This window comes from Chiloscyllium punctatum, chromosome 10 (assembly GCF_047496795.1).
Source record: "Chiloscyllium punctatum isolate Juve2018m chromosome 10, sChiPun1.3, whole genome shotgun sequence".
NCBI classification, from domain to species: Eukaryota; Metazoa; Chordata; class Chondrichthyes; order Orectolobiformes; family Hemiscylliidae; genus Chiloscyllium; species Chiloscyllium punctatum.
This window is the reverse complement of record NC_092748.1, coordinates 23,711,747-23,729,312: the sequence shown is the minus strand read 5'-3', so window position 1 is coordinate 23,729,312 and position 17,566 is coordinate 23,711,747. Positions and strand designations below refer to the sequence as shown.

The 17,566-nt window shown below is 44.5% G+C and overlaps 1 protein-coding gene and 1 long non-coding RNA gene across 3 annotated transcripts in view; one reads left to right on the top strand and one right to left on the bottom strand.

Annotated features, from left to right (window-relative positions):
* Positions 1-325: 325 nt before the first annotated feature.
* Positions 326-17,566, top strand: part of LOC140481945 (caspase-8-like) — a 65,678-nt gene continuing 48,437 nt past the window's right edge. Inside the window, exons 1-2 of the mRNA XM_072578690.1 lie at positions 326-532; positions 12,952-13,248. Coding sequence (XP_072434791.1) covers positions 12,968-13,248 — 281 coding nt within the window. The 5' untranslated portion in view covers positions 326-532; positions 12,952-12,967. The remainder of the gene's footprint in view (positions 533-12,951; positions 13,249-17,566) is intronic.
* The window catches only part of LOC140481947 (uncharacterized), a 69,903-nt gene continuing 66,407 nt past the window's right edge, over positions 14,071-17,566 (bottom strand). The window contains exon 3 of one of the 2 annotated variants that reach the window (XR_011961636.1): positions 14,071-15,416. This is a non-coding gene — a long non-coding RNA (uncharacterized lncRNA). The remainder of the gene's footprint in view (positions 15,417-17,566) is intronic. The other variant, XR_011961637.1, reaches the window with a different exon arrangement.

The window sequence follows — 17,566 nt, the reverse complement described above, 5'->3', positions numbered from 1 at the left end:
TAACTCAACAAGGTGTTAATGGCTTAATAACAATAAAATGGGAAATAACTGGTCCTGGTGTGAACTGGTCTTGTATTTCTGAAAAATGACACTCCAGAATGTTAGGGCTTTCCATGTATCACTGGTGTTTCCTTGTGGTGATAATCTTCCTGATACCTTGCCAGGTACCAGCGGCCCACCACTTGCCGGGTGCAGTCCTAACAACAATCTCTGGGCTCAGTCAGAAATGTCATATCACGAGATTGGTGCTGGGCGTGACTATACTGTACATTTTACTTAAAAGGCGAGCAGTCCCGGGCAGGAATTCACTCGTCCAGCAGTTGTGTGTCAGTCCTGATCCGAGGGTTCGGCCTCAGTAAAATAAAAACGGAAGAACTGTGGATGCTGTAAATCAGAAACAAAACCAGAAGGTGCTGGAAAAGCTCAGCCGGTCTGTGGAGAGAAATCAGGGTTAAACTTTCGGGTCCTCAGAGCACAGTCGTTTGGACTCTGGGGGATCGAGCTTCTCTCTGGGTGGCGAACACTGCAAGAAGTAAGTCTAGTCCTTGGTCTTTTTTTTTGTCAATAATTGGAGCTGAACCTTTCCTCCTGTAAAGTAAGTAAGTAAGACAGAGAGAAAGTGAAACATGGCAATTATTAAGTCGGGATTTTTCAAAGAACTTATAACTGTACTGAAAACAACAGGAAGATTTGAAAAAAAATCCACTCCCTCCCTCCCCCCCCCGTCTAAATCCGAAGCAGAAAGACTGTAGACAAGAGTCCAGCTGCTGTTCACTGAGAGCTCTCAGACTTCACTGTTTGCATTGGTCCGGGAGCTGAAATGAACCTCTTCCTGCCGCGGTGAGACATACCACACTGAGCGACAGCTCCGAGCGCCCCCAGCCCTTTTCATGGGCAAAGACAGCTCCGAAATCCAGGAACCTTTTTTTACGTGTGACCAAGAGGTATTCCAACAGTCACCTCTGCAGCGCAGACTCGAGTTGGAGAAGGGACCGTGCGGAAATCCCGGCTCAGCTGACCCTTGTCCACCTGCCGTGGGAATTGCCCGGGAAGTTGGAATTTCCACCCAGCCTAATCCTTTTTGTGATTTCAAGTAAACCTGTTGGGAGGGTAACCTGGGTGTCGCGTGATTTCTGAGTTTGTCCACCCCAGTCCAACGCCGGCCACAATTTGAGAGCGAACTCCCGTCAATGTTTCATGTCTATTATGACCAAAGAATTTGACCTTATTGCACTCTTTGGCCTTTCGAGTTTTGCAAGCTCTCCGGGCAGATTGTACCATCGGGGAACAAAACAGACTGCAGATTATAGCCACAGGGAGAGATTAACTTTGAGGGTGTTGCTGGCTCGGCGGCATTTACTGCTCGTCCCTAAATCTCTTTCAATCTGCAATATACTCATGCTCTGACCCTTACTCTCACACTCCACTTATCTTGTGTCTTTACCCTTCACCATGACCTTTCCTTTCTCTCACCAGTTAAGACTCAACCACGTAGCTGTGGGTCTGGAGTCACATATAAGGCAGACCAGGTAAGGATGGCAGTTTCCTTCCCTGAAGGACATCGGTGATCCAGATGGGTTTTATCCCAACGATTGGTAATGCTTTCATGGTCATCATTAGATTATTAATTCCAGATATTTATTGAATTCAAATTCCACCATCTGCCATGACAGGATTCAAACCCGGATTCCCAGAACATTATATGGATCTCTGGATTAACAGTCCAATACTACTAGGCCATTACTTCCCCTTAATTGACTGTTCTTGAATCTGTTTGAATGCATATTCAAAAATTTATATCTTCTGCCTAACGGAAGAGGGTGGAAGAGAGCCTAGCCGGGGTGTGAGGGACCTTTGATTATCTTGGTTGCTTTCCTGAGGCAGTGGGAAGGACAAATTGAGACAATGGATGGAAAGCTGGTTTGCATGAAGCATCGGGCTGTGTTCGCGACTCTGCAGTTCTGGAGAAGAGCAGTTTTTTTTTAGATTAGGTTACTTACAGTGTGGAAACAGGCCCAACAAGTCCACAGCAACCCTCCGAAGAACAGCCCACCCAGACTCATTCCCCTACATTTACCCCTTACCTAACACTACGGGCAATTTAGCACAGTCAATTCACCTGACCTGCACATTTTTGGACTGTGGGAGAAAACTGGAGCACCCGGAGGAAACCCACGCAGACACGGGGAGAATGTGCAGACTCCACACAGACAGTCGCCTGAGGTGGGAATTGAACCCGGGTTGCCATCCCATGATGTTCGCAAGGTTTGTGAAGGTTTGTAGCTCAGGTTGAGGTTTAGGGTGTGGGTTTGGTCACTGAGCTGTAGGTTTGATATCCAGACATTTCATTACCTGGCTAGGTAACATCATCAGTGGCGACCTCCAAATGAAGCGAAGCTGTTGTCTCCTGCATCTGGATCAGGTGCTTTCTATGGTGCATCTGTCAAGAATTAGTAAGGGTGCTTGTGGACATGCCAAATTTCCTATGTTTCCTGAGAAAGTAGAGATGTTGCTGTGCTTTCTTGGCTGTCAGATCAATGTGGGTGGCTCAGGACAGATTGTTGGTGATTATCACTCACAGCAACTTGAGCATCTCCACCTGAACACCATGGGTGCAGATCAGGGGTATACCCTTCAGTCAATGGCAAGTTCCTTTGTTTTGCTGATGCTGCTGGAGCAATCATTGTCTTTATACCATGCCACTAAGCACTCGATCTCTTTCAATCTGCAATGTACTCATCCTCTGACCCTTACTGTCACACTTTGCTTCTCTTGTATCTTTACCCTTCATCACTGTGTTCCCTTTCTCTTTAACTTATCACATCTCCCCTATCTGCTTTGAAGCCCTATAAATAGAAAGCAGGAATCATCAGCAGTGCTTCGCCGAGAGGACCATCGAAGATGTTACCTGGTAAGGTGAGGAAACATCTGGAAATGAACCTTCCAGCTCAGCGAGCAAACCTACATCCAGAACCTCAACTTGAGCGACAAATCTTCTCAAAACTCGCTTAGCCCTTTCTACTGCCTTATTTATATGACTCAGCAAAACACTGTGCCCAGCGCAGTTCAGTTGAAGCCCCCTCCCAACAGGAAAGTTCCATCTTTCCCCAGACCTGGTTTCAGTGGCCCTGACTTGAACTTTCTCCCACACCAATCTTTGAGCCGCACCTTCAATTCTTTGATCATCTTTACTCTTGGATTGGATACAAGATAAAAACAATGACTGCAGACGCTGGAAACCAGATTCTGGATTAGTGGTGCTGGAAGAGCACAGCAGTTCAGGCAGCATCCACCGAGCAGCGAAATCGACGTTTCAGGCAAAAGCCCTTCATCAGGAATAAAGGCAGTGAGCCTGAAGCGTGGAGAGATAAGCTGGAGGAGGGTGGGGGTGGGGAGAAAGTAGCATAGAGTACAATGGGTGAGTGGGGGAGGGGATGAAGGTGATAGGAGAGGGTGGAGTGGATAGGTGGAAAAGGAGGTAGGCAGGTAGGACAAGTCCGGACAAGTCATGGGGACAGTGCTGAACTAGGGAAGTTTGGAACTAGGGTGAGGTGGGAGAAGGAGAAATGAAGAAACTGTTGAAGTCCACATTGATGCCCTGGGGTTGAAGTGTTCCGAGGCAGAAGATGAGGCGTTCTCCCTCCAGGCGTCTGGTGGTGAGGGAGCAGCGGTGAAGGAGGCCCAAAATAAGGGCTTTTGCCCGAAACGTCGATTTCGAAGCTACTTGGATGCTGCCTGAACTGCTGTGCTCTTCCAGCACCACTAATCCAGAACCAAGTAACTAATGTTGTTCCTCTGTTGAAGAAGGAAAATAGAGATAGTCCAGGAAACTATAGACTGGTGACTCTCATATTGGTGGATGGAAAGCTATTGGAGAGAATTCTGAGGGACAGGATTTATGTGCGTTTGGAAAAGCATGGCCTAAATAGGTACAGTCAGCATGGCTTTGTGCAGGGTAGGTCATGTCTTAATAACTTGATTGAATTTTTCGAGGAGGTGACAAAGGTGATTGATGAGGGTAGGTCAGTGAATGTTGTCTACATTGATTTTAGTAAAGCTTTCAACAAGGTCCCTCATAGTAGGGTTATGCAGAAGGTTAAGATGCATAGGATCGACAGTGACTTGGCCACTTGGATTCAGATTTGGCTTGCCCATAGAAGACAGAGGGTAGTGGTGGAAGGGTGTTTTTCAAAATGGAAGACCATGAGTAGTGGTGTTCTGCAGGGATCTGTGCTCAGACCCCTGCTGTTTGTGATATCAGTGTGGAAGCCAGGCATTCGGCCCATTGAGTCCAGACCGACCCTCCAAAGAGCATCCCACCCAGACACACCCCCAACCCTATCCCCGTAGCCCTGCATTTCCCATTAATAATCCATCTAGCCTGCACATCCCTGGATACCACGGCGCAATTTAGTTTGGCCAATCCACTTAACCTGCATATCTTTGGACTGTGGGAGTAAAGGGGACCACCTGGAGGAAATCCATGCAGCCACAGAGAGAATATGCCAATTCCACACAGTCACCCAAGGGTGGAAACAAACCCATGTCCCTGGATCTGTGAGGCAGCAGTACTAACCACTGAGCCACTGTGCTGCCCACATATAAATGACTTGGATGAAAATGTAGATGGTGGGTTCGTAAGTTTGTAGACAACACAAAGAGCAGTGGAGTTGTGGATAGTGTAGAAGGTTGGCAAAGGATTCAGCGGGAGTTAGCTCAGTTGCATATGAGCGGAGAAATGGAGTTTTAATCTGGGCAACTGTGAGGTGCTGCACTTTGGGAGGGTCAAATGTTAAGGAAGAGTATAGCTAATGGCAGGACCCTGAACAGCACTGATGTACAGAGGGATCCTGGAGTTTAACTCCTTAGTTCCCTGAAAGTGGCCATGCAAGTAGATCGGGTGGTAAAGAAGGTGTATGACACGCTTACCTTTATTGGTTGCGGAATTGAGTACAAGAATCAGGACGTCATGTTGCAGCTTTATAAGACTTTGGTTAAGTCACACTTAGAGTATTGTGTTCAGTTCTGGTCGCCACATTACAGGAAGGATGTGGAGGCTTTGGAGAAAAGGTGCAGAAGAGGTCTGACCAGGATGCTGCCTGGATTAGAGAGTATAAGCTATATGGAGAGGCTAGAAAAATCTTGGGTTGTTTTCTCTAGAGCAGCAGAGGCTGAGGGGAGACTATTAGTCTATACAATTATGGAATGTATAGATAGGGTTGATGATCAGAATCTTTTTCCCAGAGTTGAAATATCTAAAATTGGAGGGGGAGGGCACGCATTTAAGATCAAAGGAGTTGTGAGGGACAAATGTTTTTGCACAGAGAGTGGTAGGTGTCTGGAACGTTCTGCTGGGGATGATGGTGGAGGCAAGTACAATAAAGGGCGTATAAGGGACTTTTACATAAATACACGAAAATGCAAGGAATGGAGGGATATGGACCAAGGGTAGGTAGAAGAGATTAGTTTAATTTGGCATCTTATTATGCACAGCATCGAGGGCCAATGGGCCCATTCCTGTTGCTGTACTGTTCTATGTTCTGAACACATTTAAAGTTAACACAAATGCATAGATGGAATACAGAATGCGGTAAGCTATGTTGGTAAAATTAGAATCCATTGAAAGTACAAAGAGTTTAGAGTCAGCAATTCAGTGACTTGGCTGGTTTCAGGCTGAATTTCATAGTTCTGATTTAAAGATGGTTGTACATCTGGAGATAGTATGTTGGGCTGAGTTCTTTTATGGAATCTCTGTCTGTAACAGAGTGTGGATTTTCCCAGGTGGGAAATCTTACCAGATATGTTGGAGAGAGGGAAGCAGAAGTCACCTTCCTTGGGATTTCTCTCTCCGTATCTCAACTGCTTGTCCTCAGTTCTAGTGAGAAAGCATAGGCTTAAAACATGTGAAGAGTTGGCTTATCATCTGTCCTTTTTCCTCCAACGAGCAGATGTGAGCCAAATAAAGCCATTCCAAGTGTGACCTGATTAGCTCATGTATTAGCTAGGGTCCCACTGTCTAAATGATTTCAGAAAATGTAATAGCTCAAGTGATTTTTTTAATGCCCTGTTAACAGGTCAGGGGATGTAGCTCTTTAACATATCCCAGGAGGGGTCATCTGCCTTTGGTGGGTTTTGCAGACTTGCTGTCTTAATTCCAATGGGTTGAAATGTGTGATGTATAATAGTACAGGTTGGAGTAGCTTCCTTTGACGATGATCTCAAGCGACCCTTCAATTGTTTTAAAACTTAATGCGTCTGTTATTAAAGTGTTGTATTCATGTTTCAATCTGGTGGATTGTAAACTATTATTTGATTCAAGCACATCTTCACGAAGATATGCCACAGATACCCTCCCAACCCGAGGAGGGCACTGCTAATAAAATAATCTAACCTCAATCCGATCAGCCAGAAAAAAAGAACAAAACTCAATCAAGAAGTGTTTGGAATGACTAATTATACAATAGATGTCTGTGGCGACCATTGGTTAACATTGACCAGGGGTGTATCAGCAGTCACTGCATGACCCTGACCAGGGGTGTATCAGCAGTCACTGCATGACCCTGACCAGGGGTGTATCAGCAGTTACTGCATGACCCTGACCAGGGGTGTATCAGCAGTTACTGCATGACCCTGACCAGGGGTGTATCAGCAGTCACTGCATGACCCTGACCAGGGGTGTATCAGCAGTCACTGCATGATCCTGACCAGGGGTGTATCAGCAGTCGCTGCATGACCCTGACCAGGGGTGTATCAGCAGTCGCTGCATGATCCTGACCAGGGGTGTATCAGCAGTCGCTGCATGACCCTGACCAGGGGTGTATCAGCAGTCGCTGCATGACCCTGACCAGGGGTGTATCAGCAGTCACTGCATGACCCTGACCAGGGGTGTATCAGCAGTCGCTGCATGACCCTGACCAGGGGTGTATCAGCAGTCGCTGCATGACCCTGACCAGGGGTGTATCAGCAGTCGCTGCATGACCCTGACCAGGGGTGTATCAGCAGTCGCTGCATGACCCTGACCAGGGGTGTATCAGCAGTCGCTGCATGACCCTGACCAGGGGTGTATCAGCAGTCGCTGCATGACCCTGACCAGGGGTGTATCAGCAGTCACTGCATGACCCTGACCAGGGGTGTATCAGCAGTCACTGCATGACCCTGACCAGGGGTGTATCAGCAGTCACTGCATGACCCTGACCAGGGGTGTATCAGCAGTCACTGCATGACCCTGACCAGGGGTGTATCAGCAGTCACTGCATGACCCTGACCAGGGGTGTATCAGCAGTCACGTGCATGCAGAGAAGACAAGGAAACACAGCTCAAGCAGAATGACCAATTCCACAGGTTCAAATAGACAAGTGGAGGAACCACGCCAATTTTCTTGATGTTTAAGCAGTGATATTTTAATTGGCTACATTTCAACAGTATTCCTGTGTGCATTTGGGAATCCAAGGGGTGGCATGCTGACTCATTGGTTAACACTGCTATCTCACAGTGTCAGGCACCCAGGTTCTATCCCAGTCACAGGCGACCATCCTATGTGGTGTTTGCACATTCTCCCTGTGTCTGTGTGGGTTTCCTCCAGGTGCTCTGGTTTCCTCCCACAGCCCAAAGATGTGCAGATTAGAAGGATTGGCCATGGTGTCCAGGAATGTGCAGGTGGATTAGCCGTGGGAAATGCAGGGTTGGGGTGAGGATGAGATGCTCTTCAGGGATTTGGTTGGCACTCGATGGGCCGAATGGCGTACTTCCACGCTGTAGGGATTCTATGATCTTTAAGACACCCAATGATTAACAAAGGGAGCAGGAATTTCTGCTCTGATTCTGCTTCCTTTGTTAATCCGTTTAGTGCAGCTATGAAGGTCACGTTATACCTGGAAAAGATCTACAAATAAAATGATGGAAGAACCAGATTTTAGTTGAGGGAAGAATGTTTCCCAGCAAATATGAAGCCATATTTTACTTTTATTCCTTCAACAGAATCCTTGCTTCATTGTTAATCTGAAATACAGCATTTATTATAATGGAAGTAGATGATTTCAATAGCCAGTGGTCAACATGGTGGCACGGTAGCTCAGTGGTTAGCACTTCTACCTCACAGCACCAGGGTCCAAGGTTCGATTCCGGCCTCGGGTGACTGTCTGTATGGAGTTAGCACATTCTCCCCATGACTGCGTGGTTTTCCTCTAGGTGTTATGGTTTCCTCCCACAGTCACAAAGATGTGCAGATCTTGGCCTTGCTAACTTGCCCATAGTGCTAGTGCATTAGTCAGAGGGAAATTAGTCTGGGTGGGTTACTCTTCAGAAAGTCAGAGTGGCCTGGTTGGGCCAAAGGCCCTTGTTTCCACACTGCAGGGAATCTAATCAAAAACTAAAGTGGACATTTTACCTCTGTCCATTTGAACAGGACTGTTCTGTTATCCCTGTTTGTTTGACACAGTAAATTGGTTGCAGATTCCTTTGCTGTCTTGGGGATGTGAAGCATCTGCTGACCTGTTAAACAGAGATGCACAAGTTCTGTAATGGGGTTTGAACCTGTGATCTTCAAAGTATGTGCCAAGTTAACATTTACCAAGTGCCTCAGTCTTCATCAAAGACTAGACAGTGTATGAGGCTCACCGGCACTTTCCCCATTCCTCTTTAACATGAATATAAAATTCCCACATCTCTTAAATTTAATGCTTAGATAGTCCCTCCACTTCTTCCTCAAGTTGCAAAACAATCAGTATCAAGCCACTGACTACACTAAAATGACGTTATAACTCCTCTGTTTCGACTTCCCCTTTTCCATGGTTAACCAGATCTTTCATCCATTTGCCTAAGTTCCTGTATCTACTGTTATGGTAATCCCCCCCCCCCCCTCCCACTAACCCCCTAGCTACCTATATCTGAATAGTCATTTGTGGCAAGATAATTTATAACTTGGTGACACTTGTGGTGGGACCCTAAACATTAATAAGACAAGAGAAGGTTAGAGTCATAGAGGCATACAACACGGAAACAGGCCCTTCAGTCCACCTCATCCACGTCAACCAAATTTCCCAAATTCCTATTCACATACCTATCCGAATGTCGTTTAGAATTTGTAACTGTACCTACATTTACCACTTCTTCTGGCAGTTCATTCCACCTACGAACCATCCCCGTTGTGAAAAAAAGCTGCCCCTCAGGTTCGTGTTAAATCTTTCCCCTCTCACTTAAAAATATGCCCCTGGTTTTGAATTCCCCCACCCTAGGGAAAAGGCCTTTGCTATTCACTTTATTTATGTCCCTCATGATTTATAACCCTTTATGAGGTAACTCCTCAACCTCCTAAGCTGCAATTAAAAAACATTCCAGCCTATCCTTAGAACTCAAACCCTTCAGTTCTTTACATCAGGTAAATCTTTTGTGAACCCATTCCAATTTTGCAGGGCGGCTATACACAGTATTCCAAAAGTAGCTTCACCAATGTCCTGTACAACCTCAAAATGACTTTCCAACTCCTCTTCTCAATGGTCTGAGCAATAAAGGCAAGCCTCTGTCGCAGCTTTCAAAGAACTATGTACATAAACCCCTGGATGTCTCTGTTCGATAACACTATCCAAGGTCCTACCATTAATTGTATAAATCCTGTCCTTGTTTGTTTTACTAAAATGCAATATCTCACATTTATCCAAATTAAACTCCATCTGCCATTCCATACTCCATTGACCCAATTGATCAAGATGTCTTTGTACCCTTAGATAAACTTCTCCACTGTTGACAATATCACAGGTTTGGTATCATTGCAAAATTATTAACAATTCCTCCTAAATTGTCGTCAAAGTCATTTGTATAAATGACAAACAACAGTGGACCCAGCACCTCTCCCTGTAGAACATGGCTGGTCACAGGCCTCCAGTCCAAAAAATAACCCTCCACTACCACCTTCTGTCTCCTAGCATCAAGCCAATTTTCTATCCAATTGGAAAGCTCTCCCTGAATCCCATATGATCTAACGTCACTGATTAGGAGAATCGACATTTCGGGCATAAGCCCTGCTTCATGTATTTATGTAAAAATCCCTTATGCCCGAAACGTCGATTCTCCTGCTCCTCGGATGCTGCCTGACCTGCTGCGCTTTTCCAGCAACACATTTTTCAGCTCTGATCTCCAGCATCTGCGGTCCTCACTTTCTCCTAACTTCACTGATTAGTCTACCACGTGGAGCTTTACTAAGGTCCATATAGACAACGTCTACCACTCTGCCTTTATCTACGTCCTTGGTCACCTTAAAAAAAATCACTGACTTGAGGCTTACTAGTCTGTAGTTCCCTGGTTTCTCTTCCTAGCCTTTCTTAAATAAAAGCACAACATTAGCCATCCTCCAGTCCTCTGACACCTCACCCATGGCTGGTGATGATACATATCTCTGCTAGGTGTCCCGCAATTTCGACCTTAATTTCCCACAATGATCTGGGATAGACTTAATCAGGTCCTGGAGATGTAAACACATTTATGTTTTTTAAGACCTCTGGCACTTGCTCTTCTATAATGTGGACTGTTTTCAAAACATCAAAGGATCGTGCTGGATCCATTGTTGTTCAACATTTATATTGTGGTTAATAAGTTTACAGATGACAGCAAAATTGGTGGTATAGTGGACAGTAAGAGATTATCTAAGAGTACAACAGGATCTTGATCAAATGGACCAAGGAAGGACAAATGGACTTTAATTTAGATCAATACGAAGTGTTGCATTTTTGTAAGACAAACCAGGGCAAGACTTGTACAGTTCATGTTTGAGCCCTGGAGAATGTTGGCGAACAGAGGGACCTGAGGATACTTGTATATTGTTGCTTGAAAGTGGTGTCACAAGAAGACAGGGTGGTGATAAAGGTGTTTTGCACTCTTTCCTTCATTGGTCAGAGCATCCAGTACAGGAGTTGGAATGTCATGTTACAGCTGTACAGACATTGGTAACACTACAGTTGGAGTACTGCACACAATTCTAGTCACCCTGCTGTAAGTAGGACATTATTAAACTGGAAAGGATGCAAAAACAATGTACAAGGATGTTATTGAGATTGGAAGGTATAAGGAGAGGTTGATTAGGCTGGAACTTTTTTGCTGGAGTGTAGGAGGCTAAGGAGTGGCCTTACAACAGTTTATAAAATGTGGGGTGAATAGCCAAGGTTTTAGAATTAGAATCCCTACAATGTGGAAACAGGCCCTTTGGCTCAACAAGTGCATACCAACCCTCCAAAGAATTGCCCACCCAGACCTATTCTCCTGCATTTAGCCCCTGACTAATGCACCTAGCCTACCCATCCCTGAATACCATGGGCAATTTAGCATGGCCAATGCAGTGAACCTGTACATCTTTGGACTTGGGAGGAGACCGCAGCACCCAGAGGAAACCCACTCAGACATGGGGAGAATGTGCAAACTCCACACAGACAGTTACCCGAGGCTGGAATCGAACCCGGGTGCCTGGCGTTGTGAGGCAGCCGTGCTAACCACTGGGCCAACATGCTGCCCCTTTTTTGTAATCACCACCAAATTTTATTTTATAAATTTTAAAAAAAATCATGGCATGATGTAGCACAAGACATCAGTCATACTGTTTTGCTTATGCTAGCTTGTCTAATCAACACCACTCCCTGCCTCTTTCTCCACAGTCCTGCAATTTTATCTTTTTAGGTATTTTATCTAATTCCCTTTTGAAAGTTAGGTGATTCTAGATCATAACTCACCACATTACCTTAATCTCTAACATTCTGGTCAGTGGGAACAATTTCTCTGTATTCATCCATGAAAACTCCCCCCAATCCTGAGAAAATTCAATCAATCATGGGACAATCAAACAGGGGTCCCCCTCCTGCCACCCTTACATGATGAACAGAATCTGCAACAGATTGTTAATTACTGACTATCCTACCTGTAATCCTGCACTTCCCATTGTTAATCCACCGAGCCTGCACATCCAATGGGTAATTAAGCATGGCCAATCCACCTAGCCTGCACATCTTTGTGGGCGGCACGGTGGCACAGTGGTTAGCACTGCTGCCTCACAGCGCCGGAGACCCGGGTTCAATTCCCGCCTCAGGCGACTGACTGTGTGGAGTTTGCACGTTCTCCCCGTGTCTGCGTGGGTTTCCTCCGGGTGCTCCGGTTTCCTCCCACACTCCAAAAAATGTGCCGGTCAGGTGAATTGGCTAAGCTAAATTGCCCGTAATGTTAGGTAGGGGTAGATGTAGATGTAGGGGTATGGGTGGGTTACGCTTCGGCGGGGCGGTGTGGACTTGTTGGGCCGAAGGGCCTGTTTCCACACTGTAAGTAATCTAATCTAATCTTTCTACCCATGGTAGGAGAATCCAAAACTAGATTGCATGGGCTTAAGGTGAGAGGAGAAGGATTTAAAAGGGACCTGATGGGCACCTTTTTCATACAGCGGGTGATGCAGATATGGAATGAACTACAAGAGGAAGCAGTAGAGGTGTGTTGTTGTACAATTACAACATTCAAAAGATATTTGGACAGTGCACACATAAGAAGGGTTTACAGAGATATGGGCCAATTCAGTTTTGGAAACTTGGTCAGCATAGACAAGTCGGGCCAAAAGGCCTTTTCTCTGTGCTGTATGACTCTGTAATTCTATGAGATAATGCAGCCTAATGCTTTCGAGCTGAACCCTGACAAGAAACATGACGTTCAGTGAAACGGTAGGAAGAAAAGCTGAAAACAAAACTTGGCACTGAAGATTTGAAATATTGCGAGGTAATGTGAAGTTGAACCATAGTCCAAACTGTTCATCAGAAATGAAACTTGGCTGTGGATGTGGAACTGTGCAATCTAATTCCACAGCCAGTATCTCCTCTGAAGTGGCCGAAGAAGGAATGAATTCTTATGAACATTTTATTCAGGGCAATGTCTTAACATCTTTAGGAGAATGAAAATTGTTACTGAACCCAAATTTTGCTTTTGTTTTAGGAGACTGGAGGAGAAGATGGATGTTAACTCAAACAGTTTATATGAAGTAAGCATGGAATTGGATAAAGAAGAATTGGGGGACTTGAAGTTTCTGTGCACTGATCACCTGCAAGCGGGCAAGGGGATAGCCAGTGCACAGGATCTGTTCAGAGAACTGCAGCAACAAGACTTGGATATTATCCCTGAACTCCTGTATCAAATCCAACGCTTTGACTTACTCAACCTTCTTGGAAAACGGAAAGCAGACGTGAAACACCTTTTTCAACAACCTGAAAATTCCAAGATCTCAGATTACAGGTTTGCTTTGGATTCTCACTCGTCAAATTATTGATTTTTGTTTTCCAAAGGTTGAGTGGTTTCATAGTTGGTATGCACTCCATGGAGTGTTGCTATTCTACTTGACAATGGAAAACTAATTGTTCTTATCGTTTTTTACACACACTTTCCAGCAATCTTTATTAGAAAGACTGATAGATTAGTATTCATGTAGCACATATTTATAACTTGAGGATGTGACAAAATGCTTTACAGCCAATGTAAAACTTCTGAAAAGTGGACACTGGTATGTGTAGAAATGTACAATATAGTCAAAAGAAGTTGTTAAAATTGACTTTCTAATTTACATGTTGAAAGAAAATTAAAAGTTTCAGCTCTTGAGGGAACAAGACAAATTAATATTGCTTTCATTGCTCAGTCCTTTGAGTATAGGAGTTGGGATGTTATGTTGAGGTTGTACAGGACATTGGTGAGGCCAATTATGTTTGGCATAGACTGGTTGGACCGAAGGGTTTGTGTCCCTGCTGTATGATTCTATGACTCTTGAGTAGAAAGGGGGGAATCGGACCTGACATCTTCCAGCCCATCAGTTTGTTCAAACATTCACTTTACCAATTTCCTATTTGTGCATTGCCCATGGCAATTTTGAATTAAATGTTACCACATACATTATTTTCAATGTTACAACTCATAAGAAACACTGAATAGATTGGAACCTTGCATCTCACACTCAGCTGATTGTTATTTCATAGAAAGTGTGTCGTCCCATTTCCCACCCTCAGTTGAAGCAAAACACTCAGAGACACAGTATAATTTTACCTCCTTCATCTTTATTCCGGGGCCTGGAGGGAGAGAGAATGATCGCCCATGTGCACAGGGACATGAGTTCACCATCTTCTCTGGAACAGCAGTTTCTCAATGAACTATATAGTCATTTTACAGGGAGGAGCATCCAGATAAGGCAACGCACATATTAATTGGGTGACCGTTACAATCAGCGAGTGTCAATAGTAAGTGTTTTTATACAAGTTTATATAACTTCCTGACTTTTGTAATGTAAATGCTTGTGAATTTTTTTGTTATTCTTCAATATTTTTAAGGCGGTTAATCCCTGACCTCCTTGTTAGTCAAGAATCTATCAGGAGTGGTTGGGAAAGTGGGGTTGAGGCCAAACTCAAATTAGCCATGATCTTACTGATTGGCAGAGCAGGAGTGAAGGGCCAAACGGCCTATCCCTGCTCCTGATTTGTGTGTTCATGTGTTACGTATGTATTCTGTCCTGTCACCTTTGGAGATTTGTGCACAGAAGGCTTAGGTTTCTCTCTGCATTCTTGCAAGCCCTTTAACATTAACCCATTCAGCATTTTCTCTCATTCTTCCAACCAAAACCTGTGGCAATTTCTATTTCACACGGCTCTGCTCATTTTATCTGCCTGTTTTATTAGAATTCCAAATTTCAGATGTTCTGCACATTTCAAAATTGTGCCTTCTGCTACCATGCATAAGTTCATAAATGTAAAATCAGCAATGGTCCCCCCATTGAACCTTAGAGAAGGCTGCTATAAATCTCCACCCAGCCTACAAAAAAAACACTCGCCACAACTTTGTTTTGCATCTTGTCACTATTGTATCCATCCAAATCCATCCAATTTTGTATCCATGCTACAGCCACTCTTATCCCACGGGGTTCAATTTTGCCATAAAATCTAGTATGTGATAACTTTCTAAAAAGTCTCAACACATTATTGAACTATATAAAGCTATTCTCAATAATAAGTGATAAGAAGAATCTTGGCTGCCTTTTGTTTACTCCTTCCTTATTCCTTCCTGGAAATGGTACAATTTACCTGAATCCAAGCTGCCAAAGGTGACTTATTAAACAGCTGAACCGAGAACATTTCTTTACACTGAGTCAATCATAAGGGTTTAATTTGTTTGTACTTAGGGTAGAATAGATTTGTCATACTATTTTACAACTCCTCATCAGCAAATGTATTTTCTGTTCTGCCAAGAACACGTAATGTAATTGGTAGCATGTTAATGCAACATTTTCTTGACACTTGACTTCATCAAGGACAAATGTGTTCAAACTCTTTAAGGAGGTAACAAGCAAATTAGACAAAGGAGGGCCAGTAGACACAATTTATTTGGATTTCCAGAAGGTCTTTGACAAGGTGTCACAGAGGAGGCTGCAAAATAAAATAAGAACTTGTTAGAGGCAAGGTACAGGAATGGATAGAAAATTGGCTGACTGGCAGAAGGCACAGAGGCAGGATAAAGGGGTCTTTTTCAGGATGGCAGATGGTGACTAGTGGAGCTCCACTAGTTTGGACCACAGTTATTCACATTATGCATTAACGATCCGGACAAAGGAACTGAGGGCATTGTTACTGAGTTTGCAGACTAGTGGGCCAAGAAATGGCAGGTGGAGTTTAATGCAGATAAATGCAAGGTGCTGCATTTTGGTAAGTCAAACCAGGGTAGGACTTTCACAGTTAATGGTAGGGTCCTGGGGCATGTTAGAGAACAGAAAGACCTAGGGGTGCATGTACATATGTCCTTGAAAATGGCATTACTGGTAGATAGAGTGGTGTCTTTATCGGTCAGAGCAGTGAGTACGGGCAGTGGGATGTCATGTTATAGCTGTACAAGACAGTGGTAAGGCTGCATTTGGAGTACTGTGTAGAATTCTGATTGCTCTGGTATAGGAAGGATGTTTTTAAACTGGAAAGGATGCAAAATATATTGACAAGAATATTACCAAGACTGCAAGGTTTGAGTTATAAGGAGAGGCTGGATAGGCTAGGACAGACGTTGGCCTTGACTTAACTGTGCTGGGACCCTTTGACTGAAAGGTGCCTCCACTGTCTTCAGTGAGGACTTCTCCCGAAAAATGTTGAGACATGGCTGCCTGCGCATGCAGTTTTTTGCCATGTAAGCTTTGACATTTGGAGCAAGTGTGAGATGGATGTAGCACACTGCAGTATAGCAAAAGGTGCTGAGGACAGAGTTATATAGCAGGGAGCTCATGCCCGAAACGTCGATTCTCCTGCTCCTTTGATGCTGCCTGACCTGCTGCGTTTTTCCAGCAACACATTTTTAAGCTCTGATCTCCAGCACCTACAATCCTCACTTTCTCCTTATAGAGCAGGGAAACAGGCTCTGTGGCACAACTTGTCCATGCCAACCAGGTTTCCTGAACTGAACCCATCCCATTTGGCCCATATCTCTCTCAATGTTTCCTATCCATATATCTAGCCAAGTGTCTTTTAAATGTTGTAATGTTGTCAGGGTGGCATGGTGGCTCAGTGCCAGGTACCTGGATTCGATGCCAGCCTTGGATGACTGCGTGGAGTTTGTACATTATCCTTGTTTCTGTGTGGGTTTCCTTGAGGTGCTCAGGTTTCCTCTCACAGTCTAAAGATGTGAAGGTCAAGTGAATTGACCATTCTAAATTGCCCATTGTGATAGGTACATTAGTCAGAGGGAAATGGGTCTGGGTGGGTTACTCTTCCGAGCGTCCGTGTGGACTTGTTGGGCCAAATGGCCTGTTTCCATACTGTAGGGAGTCTAATCTAATTACCAGTCTTTACCACTTCCTCTGGTAGTTTGTTCCATATATGTACCACCCTCTGTGTGAAACATTGCCCCTCAGGTCTCCTTTAAAGCTTTCCTCTCTTACTTTAAACCTATGCCTCTAGTTTTGGACTCCCCTACCCTGGGAAAAGACGTTGGCTATTCACCTTATTCCACTCTTCAGGATTCCATGATAAACACAGAGAATGCTGGAGAAACTCAGCAGATTTGGCAGCATCAATGGAGAGAGAAACACTCTCTTTAGGATCCATTGATTTTTCATCAGAACTGAACATAGCTGGGAAAGGGTGGTATTTATGCTGATGGTGGGGTGAGGCGAGGGGATGGGGGTGATTTATAAGAGTGCATGGAGATTTTGCCCAGACAGACAGAGAGAGAGAAAGAGATAGGAAATCAAAGAAATTACTCATTATAAGCTGAGAAAGACATAAATGCAGGGTGGGGCACTAATGAGAAGAGTAAAGTGTTGACGGTAAGAAAGGTTGAGTAACACATGGCACTCAGTATGGATCTCAGCTGTCAGCGTGTACACTGGCAGAGGAGCAGATGTGGAAAAGATGTTCCCTCCACTAGAAGAGACTAAGACCCAAGGGCACAGTCTCAGAATGAAGGGTAACCCTTTAGAACTGAGATGAAGAGGAATTTCTTCAGCCAGAGGGTTGTTAATCTATGAAAATCATTGCCGGACAGAGCTGTGGAGGGCAAATCATTAAGTATATTTAAGACGAAGATAGATGATATC